This window comes from Mobula birostris, chromosome 10, assembly GCF_030028105.1.
Source record: "Mobula birostris isolate sMobBir1 chromosome 10, sMobBir1.hap1, whole genome shotgun sequence".
In the NCBI taxonomy this organism is placed as follows: domain Eukaryota; kingdom Metazoa; phylum Chordata; class Chondrichthyes; order Myliobatiformes; family Myliobatidae; genus Mobula; species Mobula birostris.
The window spans coordinates 5027960-5047875 of record NC_092379.1 but is presented as its reverse complement, the minus strand read 5'-3'; the positions used below and the strand labels follow the sequence as shown (position 1 = coordinate 5047875).

Sequence of the window (19916 nt, the reverse complement as noted above, 5' to 3'; positions counted from 1 at the left end):
CGGTACGCCTTATGCAACTTACAGTGTAGGAGCTTTGAAGCGGGTCTGTTCAGATGAAAAACATACACACCCAGAAGAGAGTCCTCCATACGCACACCTGCAGTGGATCTGATACGGTACATATGAGCTGGATGGAAGGGTCTGTTTTGTACTGCAACTCTTATGTATTATTATTTATTTATTCATTCATCTGTTTATTTATTTACTTATTACTATACAGCGTGGAATAGGCCCTTTGGGTCTTCAGGCCATGCCACCCAGCAACCCCCAATTTAATCCTAGCCTAACCACGGGAACAATTTATAATGGGCAACTAACCTACCAACCAGTAGGTCTGCGGACTGTGGGAAGAAACCGGAGCACCCGGCGGAAACCCACGTGGTCACAGAGAGAGCATACAAACTCTTTACAGGCAGCGAGGGGAATTGATCCTGGGTCACTGGTACTGTAAAGCGTTGTGCTAACCATTACGTGACCATGCCGGCCCCTTCAAAAGATTAAGTTGCATTGTATGGAGAAATAGAGAGGGAGTGAACTAATGGAGTGCTCTCCCAGAACTTGGCATCAGCCGAGTAACAATGGCCTTCATCTGAATCTTTATAAAAATAAAGTAAAAAAATGCCTGTCTTAATTGCATTTCTCTGTCTTTCTCAGCTGCTAATCAGATCAACCGGATTGTCACTCATCCCAAGCTGCCGATCACCATTACTGCACATGATGACAGATGTATTCGCTTCTTTGATAACAAGACAGGTAATGATATTGATGTCTTAAAGAAGATACGTACAGTACTGTGTAAAAGTCTTGGGGGGGGTGTGTGTGTGTGTGTATATATATATATAAAATATATACACACACACACACACACACCCTCCCCTCTCTCTTCCCCTTTTCCCAACCATGATTCCCCTCTCCCTGCCCCCTTCGCACTCTCACTCCACAATAAAGACATTACAGTGCAATACATAAAATTACTACAGGTCTGTGCAAAAATCCTAGGCATCCTCGAGAGATAGATGTATTGAAGACTTTTGCACAGACTCCCCCGGGATCAATAAAGTATGACTATGACTATTATGTGGTAAATGAGGTGAGAGGCATACAGCATTGTTTTAATGGTGAACACAAGAGATTCTGCAGATGCTGTTAATCCAAAGCAACACACACAAATTGCTGGAGGAAGTGAAGAAACAGTCTACATTTTGGGCTGAGACTCTTCAGGACCTGAGAAGGGTCTCAGCCAGAAACGTCGACTGTTTACTCCTTTCCATAGATACTGCCTGCCTTGCTGAGTTCCTCCAGCATTTTGTGTGTGGTGCTTTGTTTTAAACAGTGCAGTTGCACTTCTTGATCAGATACTTGCTGTGGCGAAGAATGAGATATGATCTCATTGAAGTACCCAATATTCTGAAAGAGTATCAAGAATCAACTTGAGTTGCCATATATGTTAATGGGTATTAAGAATCTGCTGTGGTGTGCTTGCACTGCATGCAACTAAAAGCAATATTTAACAATAATAAAGAATTATTAAAGTTAGAAGTACTGATACAGAATAAAATATGCATAAATGGTACATAAATACCAGCATGTATTTACAATATAAACATCATTAGAAAAAATAGTTTAGTGTTTGCAGTGCAGTGATGGGGGTAATAGCTGCAGAGTGGTTGATCAGATTAGTTGTCTTAGAGAGGAAATTTTTAAGATGACATGGTTTTTTTGTTTCAGTAGCTCTATAGCACTTTGCAGAAAAGAGCTTTTGGAAAAGTCAGTTTGCTGGGTGATATTTTCTGCCCGCTTCTTTATCCTGAACACACAATTTTTAACCTTTCCTGATGTTCTAGCAGTTTGCTCTAGTTTTTGTATATTGTGAAAGGATGCTGCATCTAACTAGACAGTAATTTCTATTCAGAGGATGGTCTGTATTAAGATAGTGTAGAATTGCAGCAGTACGTTCTTAAAAGATAGAATTTTCCCAGCTGCCCCAAAAAATGCACTCTGCCAAGGTTTGTGGTTATTAAGAGACTTGGTTCTCCTATGAGGGGTTCTGCAAAATAGTGATGCCCAGAAACCCGAATGTTGAAATGGTGCAAGTGGTCCTAACTGTAGAGTTATTGATGAGTGTGTGGAGAGGAGATGCATTTCTCCTGGTCGATATGCCTCTAGGTTCACGCTAGGAGGCTATTTTCTTGAGCTGAAAGAATGGATCCAGGGGTTATAGCCTTTGAGGACTTAGAAAAAAATGTTTTTACACAAGTGTTGTAAATCTTTTGGAAATTCTCACCTCAAAAAGTTGTAGAGATTAATAATTGATTATATTCAGGGCTGATAGATCTTTGGTCATGGGAACTTTTCTGCAAAACTGATGGGACATACCTATGGTCAAAATGTTATTGCTGTTTGAATAGGGTCAAGGAGTTAATTAGTTTATTGTGTAAATCTCTTGCAGTGATTGAGATGGCAAAGAGTCTGTAATGAGATGTAACTTAACAGCGTGTCGAAGAATGAGCTAGTAATGGTAGAACTTTGCGTTAGTTGTGAAAGTTATTTCCTGTGAATGATGTTGTAAAGGACCCAACAGGAACCTGAGCAATATCCAGTTTTAATGTACAAAGAAAATTGAAGGAGAAACATCTGGTTCAAAGTTCAAAGTAAATTTATTATCAAAATATGTAAATATGTCACCATATACCACCCTGAGATTCATTTTCTTGTGGGCATTCACAGTAGAAAAACTACACACAAAGTCGGACAAATAACCAATGTGCATAAGAAAACAAGCTGTGTAAATACAAAAAAGCTAATAGTAAAATATAAGTAAATTAATAATACTTAAGTAGGATCCTTAGTTCCCCCCACTCATCACAATCACAGCACAAAACTATCTAAAACATTTAAAGATTTAAACATTTAAGATTTAAACATTTTGAAGTGTTTACCTCATTTTGTATGCCTAGTTCTATCCCTAATGTGATCTTTGAAGGGAATTTTAACCTTCAGTCACGATGAAATGGCACAGCAGACTATCTCTTGTGGTCTTAAATTTGACACCTGACTGCTCCCTCCAATTATTAATGGAACCTGACACCACCATTTAATGGTGAGTTGAAATTTGAACCAAGTTGAGGCACAGTCTAGATTTGGGAATATGGAGACAACCATTGACATGGTCAGTGCAAGACATAGTGGAGAGAGCATGATTGACTGCAATATTGTCCTCCTTCCTGTCTCTGATGTTCTTCAATCCACTTTTTAGGGAAAATGGTTCATTCAATGGTTGCTCACTTGGATGCCGTCACCTCTCTCGCAGTAGATCCTAATGGAGTATTCCTGATGTCAGGAAGTAAGTATCGCTCAAACCACATTTGATCTTTAATCCATTGTCTGCAGATTTTTGTATTTTTTTATCGCATTAAATTCTGCAAACACCAAGACATCTCAAAATATAGAGAGTTAAGTGCATTTGTTTCAAAAGGTGTTCAGTTGGCAGGAGACACTCGGTCACCACTTTCTTAAGTGTGATCTTCTGCTGCTTCAAGGTTCAATGCTGTTGTGCACTCAGATATGCACTTCTACATACTACAGTTGTGTCATGTTGTATTTTGAGTTACTGTCACCTTCTTGTCAGCCTGAACCAGTTTGCCCATTCCCCTCTGACCTGTCTCAAGGTCTTTTCGCCCACAAAGCTGCCACTCACACTTTTCTCTGTAACCTCTAGAGTAGGAGTTCCCAACCATTTTTTTATGCCAAGGACCAATTCCATTAAGCAAGAGCTCTGTGGACCCCAGGTTGGGAACCCCTGTTCTAGAGACTATTATGTGTGAAAATCCTATGAAATCAGCAGTTCCTGAGATACTCAAACCACTCTCTTTGGCACCAACAATTATCCCTTAGTCAAAGTCACTTAGATCAGCAGTCCCCAACCACTGGGCCGCAAAGCATGTGCTATCAGGCCGCGAGGAAACGATATGAGTCAGCTACACCTCTCCTCATTCCCTGTCACACACTGTTGAACTTGAACATAGGGTTGCCAACTGTCCTGTATTTGCCGGGACATCCCGTATATCAGGCTAAATTGGTTTGTCCCATACGGGACCACCCTTGTCCCGTATTTCCCCCGCTAAGGTAGAGCGTTCCTATGAAACCTTTCGTGCCGAAATGGCGTAAAGCGAAGAAGCAATTACCATTAATTTACATGGGAAAAAAATTTTGAGCGTTCCTAGACCCAAAAAATAACCTAACAAATCATACCAAATAACAATAACGTATAGTAAAAGCAGGAATGATTTGATAAATACACAGCCTATATAAAGTAGAAATGATGTATGTACAGTGTAATCGGGAAGATTAAGCCAAAACTGATTTGTGCAAAAAAAATCGCACGTACACGCATGCGCACACAGGTGCCCGCGCAAGGCTTCATGGTCATGCTAGTCTTTCTTGGGGTAAACACAAGTGTCCTGTCAACACACACACAAAAAGTGCTGGTGAACGCAGCAGGCCAGGCAGCATCTATAGGAAGAGGTACAGTCGACATTTGGGGCTGGGACCCTTCGTCAGGGTTTGACTGCTACTTTTGTCCCTTATTTGGGAGTGAGAAAGTTGGCAACCCTAACTGTAAAAGGCATGTTGAGGTGAGTTTAACCCTACTTGAACACCTCCCCAGTCAGCCGGTCCGCAAGAATATTGTCAATATTAAACCGGTCCGCGGTGCAAAAAAGGATGGGGACCCATGACTTAGATCACATTTCTTCCCCATTCTGATGTTTGGTCTGAACAGCAAGTGAACCTCTTGACCATGTAGGGGTACCTAATCTGTCTCTGGGGTTTGATAACAACTGGTTAGTAGCCACGGTGCTATTCTTTCCTTGAAGAGTTATGTTTTGATAAGAATTTTCCCATTATATTCCTCCTACCAGACAGATGCCTGCCACGCTGAGTTTCCAAGCAGTAGCTAATTAGATGAATCCACTACTTGAATGTACTCAAATCAGGGAAACGTTACGCAGAGCATTGTTTCTGTAGAATGGTGACCCCTCTACTGAATCCACTTTGGGCAGCTGTCAAACTACAATCTGCAGTTAGCTCAATGGAGGGCGAATAGCAGCTCCCAGTCCTCCACTGAAAGAGTAGACAGGAGAAAAATGATGGGGGGGTGGGTCGAGAAGCAGAGTGGTGGTGATAAACTGGGGGGGGTTGACCTAATTTGGTCCATTAGCACTTCTGATTACTTTGGTGTCAGTCGGTATCTTTGAGTCTTTGCTTCCGATTCCTCACCAGTTCCATTTTGAGAACGGAAGTAAGCGAGAACTTGCCAAAGGCTAGATGGTGAAGGACATGTCATATATTTTATATGGATTTAGTAATGCCAAAAAGATGCACTCTGTTACATCGCTGATGGGTATCAGATATTCCAAAAACAATGTCACCTGGTTTGCATTGAAGGGTGAAAATAAAATAAAAGAATGGGTTTGGAGAGTTGTATTATTTGTTTATTTGTTGAGATACAGCGTGGAATAGGCCCTTTCAGCCTTCAAGCCTGCCACCCAGGAACCCCCTGATTTAACCTAGCCTCATCACAGGATAATTTACAATGACCAACCGATACATCTTTGGACTGTGTGAGGAAACCCGGAGCACCTGGAGGAAAGCCATGTAGTCATGGGGAGAATGTACAAACTCCTTACGGGAATTGAACCCAGGTCGCTGCTGCAGTAAAGTGTTGTGCTAACCACTACACTAACATGCCAACTCATGTTTTTCTTGTTAAGGTTGTGCCTCTGGAAATTTAAGAGAAGCTTGAGTAAGTACATGGATGGGACAAGTACAGGAAAACACTTGCTAACAGCTTGACTCAGTTGCCTAAGAGTCTGTCAGAAGGATTGTGTAGAACTGAATGATTGCTGCACTCTCTTTTGGGTGAATTGTTAATCAATTGAAAAACCGTGAGTCTCCCCAGATATTAACATTGACTCATTAAACTTAAATGAGAGACATTCTCTGGGTGGATTTAGGTCTATAGTTTCAATACAGATGCCAACTCTTTCAGTCAATGTGTGTTACCCCTTTGGAACTCCACGCAACAGGCGTGGGGATGCCGTGTCAAGCGTATATTCAATAGTGAGATCGATAAGGTTTCAGGAAACTTGGAGAATTGAGGATCCCTGAGCTGCGTAAAACCAAAAAAGGGTTTGTAGTAAACAATTTACTGTTTTATTGAATAGTGTTCCCAACCTGGGTCCAAAGACCCCTCACTTAATGGTTTTAGGCCATGGCATGAAGGTTGGGAACCCCTGCACTAGGAGATATATGGCCAGCTACAGGAAATGATCTGATACTCTTGTGCTCTTTTATGAGATCTTCCCATGAGATAATTGGCAGTATTTCAATAGTACTTTGGAATGTCTATCATTATCTGTAACACTCCTTAATTTTTTGGAGGTTGTGTTGCTGTTGTAGACTTTGCAAGTTTAAATTCCTGAATGTACTTGTTTGCACAGGTCACGACTGCTCAATACGCCTGTGGAACCTGGACAATAAAACCTGCGTTCAGGAAATTACAGCGCACCGGAAGAAATATGATGAAGCGATTCATGACGTCACCTTCCACCCAAGCAAAGCTTACATTGCTAGTGCAGGAGCAGATGCCCTCGCTAAAGTGTTTGTATGACACAGCTTAACCTCCCTGGTCTCATTCCTCTGAGCAGGTGAGCTTCAGCCCACTGGGGTAGAAAAGCACTCTATAACATAATGTTTGATTCATTCTTTATGAAAGGGGAGGTGGGGTCAGGGTGATATTGGCCCAGTACATTTGTGTTGTTGTTGAGTGCCATCAACTCATGGCGCCCTATGGTTGGTGTAGTTGTTCCTGGGGTTTTTGTGGCATGTAGATTGCCGGGCCTTTCTTCCGCACAGATACTGCTGCTGCCCAGTTTGGGACCCAGCCGGATTCGTATGGTAAAATGGTAGGTTCGGTTTAACTGACGGGATAGTTAATTTTGATGCCTCAACATGCACAAGTAATTGACTCCCCATATGTGGTATAACTGACATGGGAATGGTTGAGAGGCTTCGTCCAAGTTTCCTTCAATTGTTTTCTACTCTCTTTTGGATGGCTTGGCAGGGTAGCGTAGTGGTTAGCATGATACTTTACAGTACCGGCAACCCAGCTGCTGCCTGTATGGAGATTGTACGTTCTCCCCATGACCACAAGGGTTTCCTCCCACAGTCCAAAGACCCAAAGTTAATTGATCGTTGTAAATTGTCCCGTGAATAGGCCAAGATTAAATCCGGTTGCTGGGCAGTGCAGCTGGAAAGAAGAAAAACAGGGTTGACGTTGATAATCAACCACCCGAACCTTCCTTTAAGATAGAAAAGTTGACACACCTGTCACGTTGTCTTACGCACGGTTTGGCAGAATGCACACTTCCCATTGACCATTAACTAGCATTCTTGCAAGACATAGTGGGGTTATCCTGGCCGTTGAGATATTCCAGGCGGTCCTCTGGTGTTTTTCATGTTGGCCAAAGTGTGCTTGTGTTAATCCCATTTCCCAAGTCTTGGTCTGCCACCTTGTGACAAAACCTGCATAGTGATATACAGCATTGTGCAAAAGTTTTGGGCACCCTAGATTTTTTTGATGTGATTTCAAATTGTGTGGCCTCCACAGAGCCTTGATCTTAACGTTGTTGAGGCTGTCTGGGATTACCTGGAGAGAAGGAAGCAAGTGAGAACCAAAATCTGCAGAAGAACTGTGGCAAGCTCTCCAAGATGCTTAGAACAAGCTACCAACCGATTTTCTTATAAAACTGCACTAGTGTACTTGAGAGAATTGATGCAGTTTTAAAGGCAAAGGGTGATCACACCAAATATTAATTTGATCTAGATTTTTTTTCTGTTTACTCCTCTTCATAGTAGCTTTTTGATATTTAGAAACTTTTTGTTGTTTTGGAAGCATCTTCACTTTACACAAGTTTTTACATTTGCCTCAGACTTTTGCACAGTACTGTATAAGTAGTTAGATAATAAATTTATTTTGAACTCTAGGTTTCTGTACAAGGTGGCAAACCGAGACTAAGTTTACAAAACCGCAGGGAAAGTTATTTATTTTATTTAGAGATACAGCATAGTAACAGGCCTTTCTGGCCCAAGTCCTCTCTGCCCAATTACACCCGTTTGACCAATTAACCTACTAATCGGTATGTGTTTGGAATGTGGGAGGAAACCCACACAGTCACAGTCACTAGTGCTATAATAGCACTCCGATGACCACTACGCTACTTTATTGCTCCTTTGTACGTGATGTGTTTCTTTAGTAATACTTTAATTTACCTCCAATCTCTGCCCTCTATTAAACTCTCTGGAGTGTATATGACCTTTCTTGTCAAGAGTCACATAATATGATACAGGTGACCACCTCCCCCAACGTTACAGAAATTTGCCCTGATAGAATTTACACTTAACGAGAAAAATTTGACAGAGTAAAATTCACTTCATGGAGTTAGTGTGAAAAACGGTAAATAAATACATTTTTTCAGCTCTCAGTGTCTGCACAAAACTCATGGCTTTGTGCTACAGAAAATAGTGATAACAGCTTGTTTCGTGGAAGTGTACCACACACATATCTCCTGCAATGTGGTGTTTGCCTGTATTTGCTGAAAATGGTTAGATTTATTTTGGCATGTTAACACAGCTAGAGCCATGTAGCAGCCATCTTCCAGTAATACCTGGCCTGCCACAAGATGTGAAAAAATTCAGAGGAAACTTAAAAATATTTGTGGCTTTAAAAATAAATCCCAGTATGTAATTTGAATGTTACACTTCTGCCATCTACTGGTTGAACATAGAAACAAATGCATTTTCTGCCATTTATAAAGGAAGATGTAATGAGTATCTGGTTCATCTTATTTTTTAATTTACGTTTTCTTCCTGTCCATCTTCCCTTTCCAGACTGGTTTCTGTTCATCTATAAGGGTTGATCCCACATTCCTCTTCGAATGGTTGCCTTGAATTGGTGAATGAAGACGATTTGCCTCCAGCCTTGAAATTTGCAGTCCTGGGTTGTGCCCATTCACACTTTCTCAACAAAGCTCAGGGTTTGCATTTAAAACCTTTAAATGGGCTTGCGTTCACTGAACTTTCTATGGAACATGTAAAAGTTTTAAGCTTTTAGAAAGAAAAATTGTAAATTTTGTATGGGTATCCAATAGTTGGCTGTGTGGAATAAGTAGAAAACGTAGCAATGGTCTGGGTCAAACCATATAAAAGTGCAAGAAAAGGTTTTGCGCTTAGCTAAATTATTTTTTTAAACGGTTGGGCTACTTTTTAATACAGCCTGGAACCTTGATAAATATATTTCCTTTTCCCAGACAGTTATCCGTGAAGTACCAAGATGTCAGTAGCATGGCGAATCACATAGTTTCTCTGCGCTCCCCACAAATTCTGGGAATTCTGTGAGGGCATCCACAAGAGTGGACCAAGGCCCCCCTGTTTTGTTATGTATAACCAGGGTGGCTTGCGACCACCTCCCCCCCGCCTCATCTGAGGATCACTTAATCCGACGGTGTTGAATGTACTCTATTAACACCATGGGGTAGATTTTGCGAAATGATGTTCCTGCTTGTCTGACGCTGGACAATTTAATTTGACAATTAGTAATTTTCCATACAATTTCAGATCCCTTCTTGCAATTCCTTTGAAGCCTAAAAGCCTTCTTTAGTATCTTCTCATTACTGGGGCCTTTGATATCCAGCCTAGTGGTTCTTTTTGGCATTATTTCTGATGCTTGAATGCCTCCCGATGCAATCTTCCAAGAGCACCATACAATTTAACCAATTACTACTTCAGATCTTACTGATTTACTTAAATATGTTTAAGTCAGCAAACCCACCAAGGAGCAAGGATTAAATCTGCGGCCGTGCTGTTTAGTGTGACCCAGTAAGGAATGACTTTACATGTGAGCCTTTATCACAGATGCTAGTTAACTAATAAGGAAGTTTCCTGTGTCAGCTGTCACTGTTAAGTACAAGTGGCCAGTATGGGAATTTTGTTTACACAGAATAGTGCTTAAGTCATTAACTGAGAACAGGGCATTTCTTTACGGTGCCAATAATTTCCAACTATTTCACTAGCATGAAAACAATGAGATAAACAGGCAGCCCTTACAGTTTTTGTGGTTCTGCAAATTCACATGAGGAATTTGGATGGAGGGGTCAGCTCACATGGCTCCATTGTTAAGATTAAGGATGTCAAAATCCTTTGGGATGGGCTGGCCTTCATGGTGGTATTCCTACTATATCAGGAAGGTGTAAGATACGTGGCCACCATAAAGGAAACCAAACTGCATTTCACGCTGTTTAATTAGACCATAAGATATAGGAGCCAGAATTAGGCCATTTTGCCTATCAAGTCTGTCCATCATTCCGTCATGGCTGATTTACTGCTCCCCTCAAACCCATTCTTACGCCTTCTCCCCATAATCTTTGACGCCCTTACTAATCAAAAGCCTATCAACTTCCGCTTTAAATATACCCAATGACTCGGCCATCCATGGCAATGAATTCCACCTTATATCTAATAATATCATCGTCTCTGAGCCACTTGAACAAGCTTCCTCATTTTAATTCGCTGCTGCCAGGATCCGTGTCATTCATTTATCCTTGCTAGGTGGGAATTTGTGAACATCAGTTGAGAGCGGGATTGGGTTTGCTGGCAAATTGCCCCGTGGTCTGTCAGCCTGCTGGCATCATTACCAAGGCTGCCAAATGGAAAGTAACCATTTGCCAAGGGTGGCACTGTCCTCTCCTCTGAGTGAAGAAATGTTACCCATGAGCCTGGTATTGGCAATACCTCTGAAAAAGAAAAACTCTTACATTAGCAGAAATGCAGAATGTTTAGAAGTGAAATAACAGTGTATTGTACAGGATTCTGGTTCCTAAACAAAATTTTCAGCTGAGGCTGTCTGAAGTTCCTGCAGGGACAGTAACATCACTTGTGCCAGTGTTCAGGTGGGAGGTGGGGAATGTCACGCAGAAATTCAAACCCGCTCTCCACCCCAGTTAATTTTCATTTTAGTGGGCAAATTGTATTTGGAGCAAATGGCATGCAGGGAAATGCCTTAGCTTAGTACAGGTCCTGAGAACTTCGTTCTCTGTCACTTCCTCAGCTCAATTTGGAATATTACTGTTCTCAAACTGAAATGTAGCAGTCCTTTCAGGACAGGGCATGATCCACATTCAAATCATAAGTACTAGCACTTCAGCAGTTTCTGACCTTTTCCATTTATACATTTGCATATCTCATTCAGTATATTTTCAACTTAGCTTGGTCCTAAGAACGCTGGTTTAAGTCCAACAGCTTAATCCCACTGGTCTTATAGAAACAAAGGTAGTAGTATATCTGGCCAACTTGCTTACTGCCCATTACGCCACTGGCATTTAGGGCAGCAGAGAAGGTCCTCTTCCTGTAGCGATGTTCAGGGCTTCCTTTATCACGTCAGTAGCTTCCCCTAGGTTTTCACACAAGTCCCAGGTGGAGGCTCGAAAATACCATCACACTCAGATGCAGAAGGATTTTTCATTGCTGTTTCCATAACACCTTTGTTTTACCAGTCAGGGTTGTTAGCCCTGAGCTGAATCCCTGAACCTGGAGGACTAATAGACCACTCTTTCTCTGGCCTCTACCCTTTGACTTGTTATGAGTGATCCTGTCAAGAACCAAAGCATAAGTCCTGACTCCAGCCAGCATAGGTCTGTGGTTCATTGAGGCACACAAACCCCAGACCCTACAACAAGATTGTGGTCCTCTTGGAGGATCTGGCCAACTTAGAACAGTTCAGTGCTCAGCATGGTGTTCAGTCTCCCAGAAGAGCTACCAGAAAGAAAATAAAAACACCTTAACTTTTTGGAACCATGAATGTCTATTCCTTCAAGGAAGTAACTTGCTTCCAGTCCCTCCCTCATCATCCTCCTGACAAACAGCCAAACTTCACCAGTTTATTCCCTGTTTGATATACACTCTCCACTTCTGTGTGTATGATGTGGTTAAAATACTTAAGTACAATGGGCTAATGGTCCAGAGACCAAATTGCAAATCTCTCTGCTCTAGCCAAGGAGTTGAAATTCACTAAATTTGGAAATCAAAAAAACTAAATTTACCACAAAAACTTGAACTATTTTAATGGCAGATCTGATTCGGTAAATGCAGATCTCACTGTTCTGTTGGAAGAGTTGAAATTCACTAAATTTATCAAATTTGGAATAAAAGGAAACTGAATATATCGAAAAAAATGGATTATTTTAATGGCAAATCTGATTCACTAAGATTCTTGAGGGAATGAAATTCTTACCTCTTGAAATTGGCTGGGAAAAAACTTCACATGTGCCAAACTATATCACAGTTTAAGAAGATTGCTGACCATGACCACCTTGGTTACAATTGACAATAAGCATTAGCCATGCTAACAGCTCCTCGCCTGCCCCTGTTCTAAGAATGCTTCTGATAGGTGCCCAGATGGTCAAGAAGTGAAGCAGTGCAAATATCTCAACCCTGCTTGTCCCTGGTCCATTTAGAACACAAATACCAGGACTGTGTGCTTTTCCTGATCCCTGTCTGGTGAGGCATTCTGGACTGGGCTGGAGAGACAAAATGCCTCAATTTCAGTGCTCTTCCACGGTGAAGTAGCCTGCCAACAGGTTTACACTCAGGTGACAGCTGCTAGTGGAACTCTTACCTCATCATGTGCACGGCCTTCAGAAGAGGAGGAAAAAGGGAAAGAAAATGCCTTGAGTTGCACTGGGTAAACAATGGCAACCTCCCATCTTCATACTTCATTAATTGCATGTAGTTAATTAACAAAGGGATCAATACTTCACTCAACTGTGTTCCAAGGAGAATAAGTGAATTTTGCAAGCTGCATCCATATTACAATAATCCATCAGTAGTCAGTTTTAAAAGTCAGTGTTTTCTAAATCAAACTATAACCAATAATGTTTAATAGCAAATACTATTGTGAATGTAAATATGCAGGGGACAGCAGCACCAAGAGGTATCCTCTCAGATGTTTTAATTGCTTCTTTTTTCTAGGGCTTAGTTGGTTATAGATTGTGTGGTATGCAATTGGGTTGATTATTATTTTGTTTGTACACTTAATACTTCGGGCTTTCGCAGAATCTCAGGATGGAGCTGAACTTTTATGGGCTTCGTTTTAATCCCCAAGTCAGTGCAGATCACAGCAGGCACAGCAATTGATGGTAAAAGGTGGTTTAGGTTCGAGCAGGAAAAAATAAAATTAGCTTTGCCGCTGAGGAGTTCATTTGCAAGGGCTAGGCGAGTCACTGGAAAGTGTATGGGAAGGTCTGTGTGCGCTGAATGAATTCAGGTCTCTAGGTGAGTAGGGTCATTGGGTGAAGCTGTTCAAACAGTCGGTAGAGTTACTGGAAAGATAATTGCAGTTCAGGTAGTTAGAAGTAACAGTGTGTGAGAGCATAGGATGAATGAGGATGAGGGAGAGGGTAGCTGGTACTGGGTTATTCGAGGACTTTGAATACTAGGTAGGTTTGAGTGTGATGTGTGCCGACATCAGTGGCTTTTCAATCTGGTAAATCAGCACCCAAGAAATGAATCTGACACCTGCTTCCCCTTTCTCCATCTCTCTCTGTCTCCATCGTCATTTAAGACAACAGTGAAAGTCCTCCATCACTCTCGGTCCTTGGCCATTTTCTCTAATGTGCCCCAGGTGTGGTTCAGGATCCTCCTTTCTGCCTCATTTTAGGGCAGCAATAAAGGCCCTCCATCTCTTCCTGTCCTTGGCCATTTTCTCTATTGTGCCCTAGGTGTGGTTTACGGCCCTCATTTCTGCCTCTACAGTATGGTGCCAAGTTGTCTTTGCTGTCCTGCATTTCCTCCGCCCTTCAGGGGTCCAGTGAAGTGCTGTCTTGATGATGGAGTTGGCCTCGCTTCTCATCACGTGCCTAATTTATCTCCAACGTTTCCTTGTGATGATTGTGGCCATGTCCCCTAGATGACACTAAAGGAGTAGAGCATGATTGGAGATCATTCTTGGCCAGAAAATAAGGAGGAGACAAACTGTCGACCAATATCTTTATAAACCTACAGATTCCCATGGTTACCTTGACCAAACCTCTTCCTATCCTGTCTCCTATAAAAATGCCGTTCCCTTTCCTCAGTTTCTTCGTCTCCGCCACATCTGTTCCCAGGATGCAGTTTTCCTTTCCAGGACGTCAGAGATGTCCTTCAAAGAACTGGGTTTCCCTTCCTTAACCATTGATGCTGCCCTCACCCGCATCCACTTCCAGAACATCCGCACTCACTCCATCTTCCCACCACCTTAACAGTGATAAACTTCCTCTTGTCCTCACCTACCACCCCATGAGCTTCCACATCCAGCACATCAACCTCCACCACTTCTGCCATCTCTAAAGGGATCCTACCACCAAACATGCCTTTACCTCCTCCCTCTCTCCATTTCCATGGGAATTGCTCCCTCCATGATTCCTTTGTCCATTCATCCCTTCCCACTAATCTCCTTCCCGGTACTTATCCCTGCAAAAGGCCAAAGTGCTACACCTGCCCATTTACCTCCTCCCTCACCTCCATTCAGGGCCCCAACCAGTTCCTTCAAATGAGGTAACACTTCAACTGCAAATCTGCTGGGGCCACATATCATGTATGGTGGGGACCACTTTATCGAGCACCACCACTCCATTCGCCAAAAGCAGAACTTCCCAGTGACTACCATCTTAATTGCCATTCCCATAATGAAAATGTCAGTCCATTCTGCTTGGGTGGCCTCAAACATGATAGCATGAATATTGATTTCTCCTTCCAGTAAAACTTTTTTTTCTCCCGTCCTCTCTTCTATTCTCCACTCTGGCCTCTTATCTGTTCTCATCTGCCCATCACATCCCCCAGGTCCTCTCCTCTCTCCCTTTCTCCTATGGTCCACTTTCCTTCTGCTGTCAGGTTCCTTACTCTCCATCCTTTACCTTTCCCACCCACCTGACTTCTATCACCTTCTAACTATCCTCCTTCCCCTCCCCCTACCTTTTTTATTCTGGCGTCTCTTCCCCCCCCCCCCCTCCAATCCTGGTGAAGGGTCTCGGCCCGAAATGTTGACTGTTTATTCTTTTCCATCAACGCTGCCTGACTTGCTGAGTTTCTCCAACATTTTGTGTGTGTTGCTTTGGATTACCAACATCTGCAGCATTTCTCATGTATAAAACAACTTCTATTGCAATTCCAGCAAGATCATACAATAGTTCTTAGAGTATTTACTTCCTCTCCTCGTTCAGTTGGGAAGCAGTACGGCGAGAGCAGCTCATAAATCGGCACGTTCTTGTGCTCAGGTTTTCTGCCGCTCTGCTCTCCCATTCGATCTTCCTCATTTGATTTTTACACAAAGGTGCAAGGTTTCCTGTTTGCTGATTACTACTGGGAAAAGCCCTAATGTAAACTTCAGGGGAATATATGACCAGTCTTGCTGTGATACAGCCCCTCCACTCTCCTACCATATTCAAGCAGCCATGAAGTACTTATTTCAAATCTACTTACGATCTTGGCATAGTATCTTCAAGAAGGGAGTATTGAAGTATACAGTACTTTATTATATTACAAGCTAGCAAACTGAGCAACTGTATCCTTCCAGTTATTTATATAAGTGTGAACAAAACGCCTCGTTGTTATTATCCATTTGTTTCAGCACTAACATTTCCTTCACGTGGCATTTATCAAATAGAATCGAACCATGTAGCAACCTAGGAAGCAAAAAAAAAACAGTTCAAAGACTAATGACTTTAAATATATATATCAGTTCATTTGTACTGTTAAGGGTGTACTAAAAGCTGTTCTATTACATTCAGCACTAAGTTCTGTACAACAAGAAATGTCCAGGTTTTTGGGCTTCATGGGATTTTTATATCAGTGGTCCCCAACCACCGGGCCGCAAAGATGTGCTACCGGGCTGCGAGGATACGATATGATTTGGCGATATGAAATGATATGAGTCAGCTGCACCTTTCCTCATTCCCTGTCACGCACTGTTGAACGTGAACACCCCCCGTCAGCCAGTACGCAAGAATAATGTCAATATTAAACCGGTCCGCGGTGCAAAAAAGGTTGGGGACCCCTGCTTTAGATGATTCCTTGAGGCTAGAGAATTTCTCTTCACTTTTACCTCAGTTTGTTGCTGCTACCTGCTTGATTGGGAATTTATCAGCTGTGCCAAGAAGCAACTTTACCAAACTGCCAGATCCACAAAATCCAGGCGACAATAAACTGGCAAACCAGTACAATCACACCTAAATTGCCAGAGCCTCATTGTCCGTAATTTGGACACTTCTACTGTACAGGACACTTTCCAGTCACAGAGCTTCTGCTTAAAACTTCTACTTTAACAAAGTTCCCATTGAGCTCTGTCTCGCTGTCAGTTTTCCTTCAAGCTTTTTACTGATTGTGAGCAGGCTGGAACACCAATTTAGTCTGTGGACTAAGAACAGAATGTTGAAGAAATGTGTGTTTGGAAAGAGCATAGTTTGGAGGTTTTTAATTAAAAAAAAACACTTGCATAAATCAGGCATTATCCCCTAGATACCCACACAAAATGCTGGAGGATCTCAGCAGGCCACTCTGGAAAAGAGTGAAGAGTTGACACTTTGGGCCAAGACCCTTTCAACAGGACCGCTCACAAATCAACAAGACCATATATATGCTCAAATCTCTCTGTCGCTCCTTTCTCCCATTTGATTTCTACACGAAGGTGCCAGGTTCTCAAAGTTCGTATCTTATTACTATGACAGGAAACTAATCCCTGAAGACACTCCAGGGAGGCCAATCTAAATGTCCAGATTCTTGATTACCCATTCTGATGAAGGGTCTCTGCCCGAAACATCGACTGTTTACTCTTTTTCCACAGATGCTTCCTGGCCTGCTAAGACCCCCCAGCATTTTGAGTGTGTTGCTTTGGATTTCCAGCATCTGCAGGTTTTCTCGTGTTTGTTATCCCGTAGTTTTGCAGAATGAGGTCTATATTATAAGAAACTGGGATCACTTAATTCCATATTCTTTGATGGGAATATTTTTGTTTGCTTGCAAGAAATTCTAGACTGCCATGGGATTTTGAAAGGGAATGGAATGTTGGACTCTTACTCTGGGGGTTTGGGGTTCCATTTATCCTTTCAATCCTAATTGTTTGCTGTTACTTAGCAGCCGTGCCAGATTTCCTCTTGCCATTGAGTTAGGGTGGTTTCATGTCTGTTAACAAGCTGGCCTTCAATGGAATCTTTCATAATGATTCAGAAAAGAGAACCAGTCAGTAAATATCGTGTTTCTTTTTTTTAAGAATTTCTTCCCCATAGTAAAAGCAGAAGACATCCTCAATCTTAAGTATGCATTTTAGGTGACAGATTCTGAAAGTTCATATTTTATTATCATGACAGAAAACTGATCCCTGGACACACTCCAGGTAGGCCAATCTAAATGTCCAGATTCTTGATTGCCCCTGTTTTTGAATGGACCCTTTATGTCACCACAGTTCGGTTTTTTTAAATGATGTTGGTGCCATTCTCCTGAAAGCATTCACGAGTCTGGACATTGTGCAAGGACCCTCGTTGGTTTACAAAGATGCAAGGTGCAAGCTTTGAGAAGAGGACCTGCTTCGTCCCTTCTCAAATTTACCTTTGCAAAGCAGACAAAAAAAAATACCTGATACAATCGCCCTTTGTGGATCAGTACTACCTGGGTTTAGTGTCTGTCCTCATTTTTAATTTATGTGTAAGAAATGCAGTCAACAGTGGGATGTTTGTCGGCTGTCACCTGTTTGGCTGAAAGATAAATGAGAATTCCCGGTGTATATTTCTGGTTGGTACTCAATACTGCGATCCCTTTTGAACATGTTCTGGTTTTTAAAAAAAAATTAATGTTCTGTGATTATTTAAGTGGTGACCAGCATGAAATGTGATGGAAAGAATTTTGTCCAGTGGTTGATATTGGTTGCATGCAGTCCAGATTGCTCTTGTTGCATCATCATCCATCATCCTTAGAGTCCCGTAGCTCCAGCCTGAGTTAACATGGGCTAGTGGGAGATCCCCCATTGTCTTTTCTGTAGGAAGTTGCAATAGTTGATATAGCCTTCCCTCTTTATCTTCAAAATCAGACGGGCTTAGTTTTGGGTTGTGTTTCACTATGACACTCTATCATTATTCAGGTAATTATAGTTTTAAACAGCACTCAAAACAAAAGGTTTAATTCCTATATTGACAAAATTAAGTTGGGAGTGAAATTCATTTTTTTCATTGTGACGTTCTTGTTTTGCAGTAACAGTGTTTGACAGATTGCCATCACAGCTTGGATTTTGTTTGTAGCTATTTGGCCTTTTGCCCCCTTTTCCTCCATATTTCAGACTCAATCCCTCCCCCAGCTCTTTTCCCCCCACCTTCCCAGTGAACACCTAAAGAGCTCAATCCAATCCCCCCCCCAAAAAAACTAAGAGAGCTGAATCCCTATCTGTGTCACTGCCGACCAAAAGCAAAATAATTCTGAAAGAAAAAATGACTAGTTCAGAAAAGACAATTGCGTGCGGTTCAAACAAAATCAATGCAAATCTTTGGAAATTGTGTGACTGGGGTCTTGTTTTGCACAGTGGGACGGGGTTTAACTCACCGCTGGCCAGCCAGTGGGATTTTTTTCCTTTTTAGAAAAAAAAGTAACTTTTTCTTCCTCTACAAGTTTATTTGTAAATGATGTAAAATTTTAAATATGTGATATTTTGTACATCTCACTGTATCTGAGATAGTTGTGTATTTATCAAAGACTACTGTAACTCTTTTTTATGGCACTTGGTTTTTCTTGTATATTTATTTTACTTTTGTCCTCTAATTAATCAGTGATGTTCTGTTTGTGGAAAGGTCTGAAAGTAAAGTGTTTGTTTTCTACGGACTCAGTGATAAAACATTGCAACTTTCACTTCATCTTAATCTGAACACACACCTTACTTGCCTTCAGCTGGTTTTTAATGCACTTTATAAATAGTAAGTTGGGAGATGGGCTCCACTGCGTGTCAGGGTTGGGTCCTATTAACCACAATACTATAGGTAACTGTTTATATACAAGATTTCCACTCTATATTACATAGATTTGTGCATGTATTTAGAAACTCTTTGACTTTTCAACCTTCTGCACCATATGATTTCACATACCTCCCTGACAAAACCTAAATGGCCACTAAATGTAAGTGCAATCATTCAAAAATAGTGTCATAGAGATTTTTTTGCGCATGGGAGCATTCTGATATTCTTGTTGCTGCTTGAACGTTTTTTTTCCGCATGAGGGAGGTGGTTGATGTTTTTCTTTGAATGTCTTCCCTGGTTTCCATTGTTTCGTGGCTGACTGTGGGGAAGATGAATATACTACATACGTACTTTGATAATAAATGTACCTTGAAACCCCCCCCCCCCACACAGCTTGGAAGTAGGTCCTTCAGCCCAACTCATCGATGACAATGAGGTGTCTTGCCGAGCTTGACCTCTATTGGGGCCGCATCTTTCTCAACCTTTCTGATCTGTGTATCTTGCATAAATGCCCACCAACTCCCCTTTGATTTATTTTCTGTAAACACAAACAAAACATGTCTTTGCGTGACATTTTTGAAAGATGTTTATTGTCAAGTGCACCATGATAGTGAAAAGCTCTTTGCATGTCAGCCACGCAGATTGTTCCGTATATAGAGGTAACAGAAAGAAAACAATGTAGAATGTAGTGTAGCAGTTAGAGAGAAAGTGTAGGTAGACAAATAAGTTGCAAGGGCTTTGATGGAGTAGACTGGGAGTTCAAAGTAAATTTATCAAAGTACAAATATCATCATATTACAACCCTGAGGTTCATTTTCTTGCAGGCATACTCAT

General features: G+C 41.7%; 1 protein-coding gene across 2 annotated transcripts in view; it reads left to right on the top strand.

The window, feature by feature from the left end:
• The window catches only part of LOC140203776 (striatin-3-like), an 84594-nt gene extending 65569 nt beyond the window's left edge, over window positions 1–19025 (top strand). For both annotated transcript variants that reach the window (XM_072269843.1, XM_072269842.1), the window contains exons 15-18: window positions 655–753; window positions 3257–3343; window positions 6501–6707; window positions 8950–19025. In XM_072269843.1, the coding sequence (XP_072125944.1) occupies window positions 655–753; window positions 3257–3343; window positions 6501–6670 (356 nt within the window). In that variant the 3' untranslated portion in view covers window positions 6671–6707; window positions 8950–19025. The remainder of the gene's footprint in view (window positions 1–654; window positions 754–3256; window positions 3344–6500; window positions 6708–8949) is intronic.
• Window positions 19026–19916: the final 891 nt, after the last annotated feature.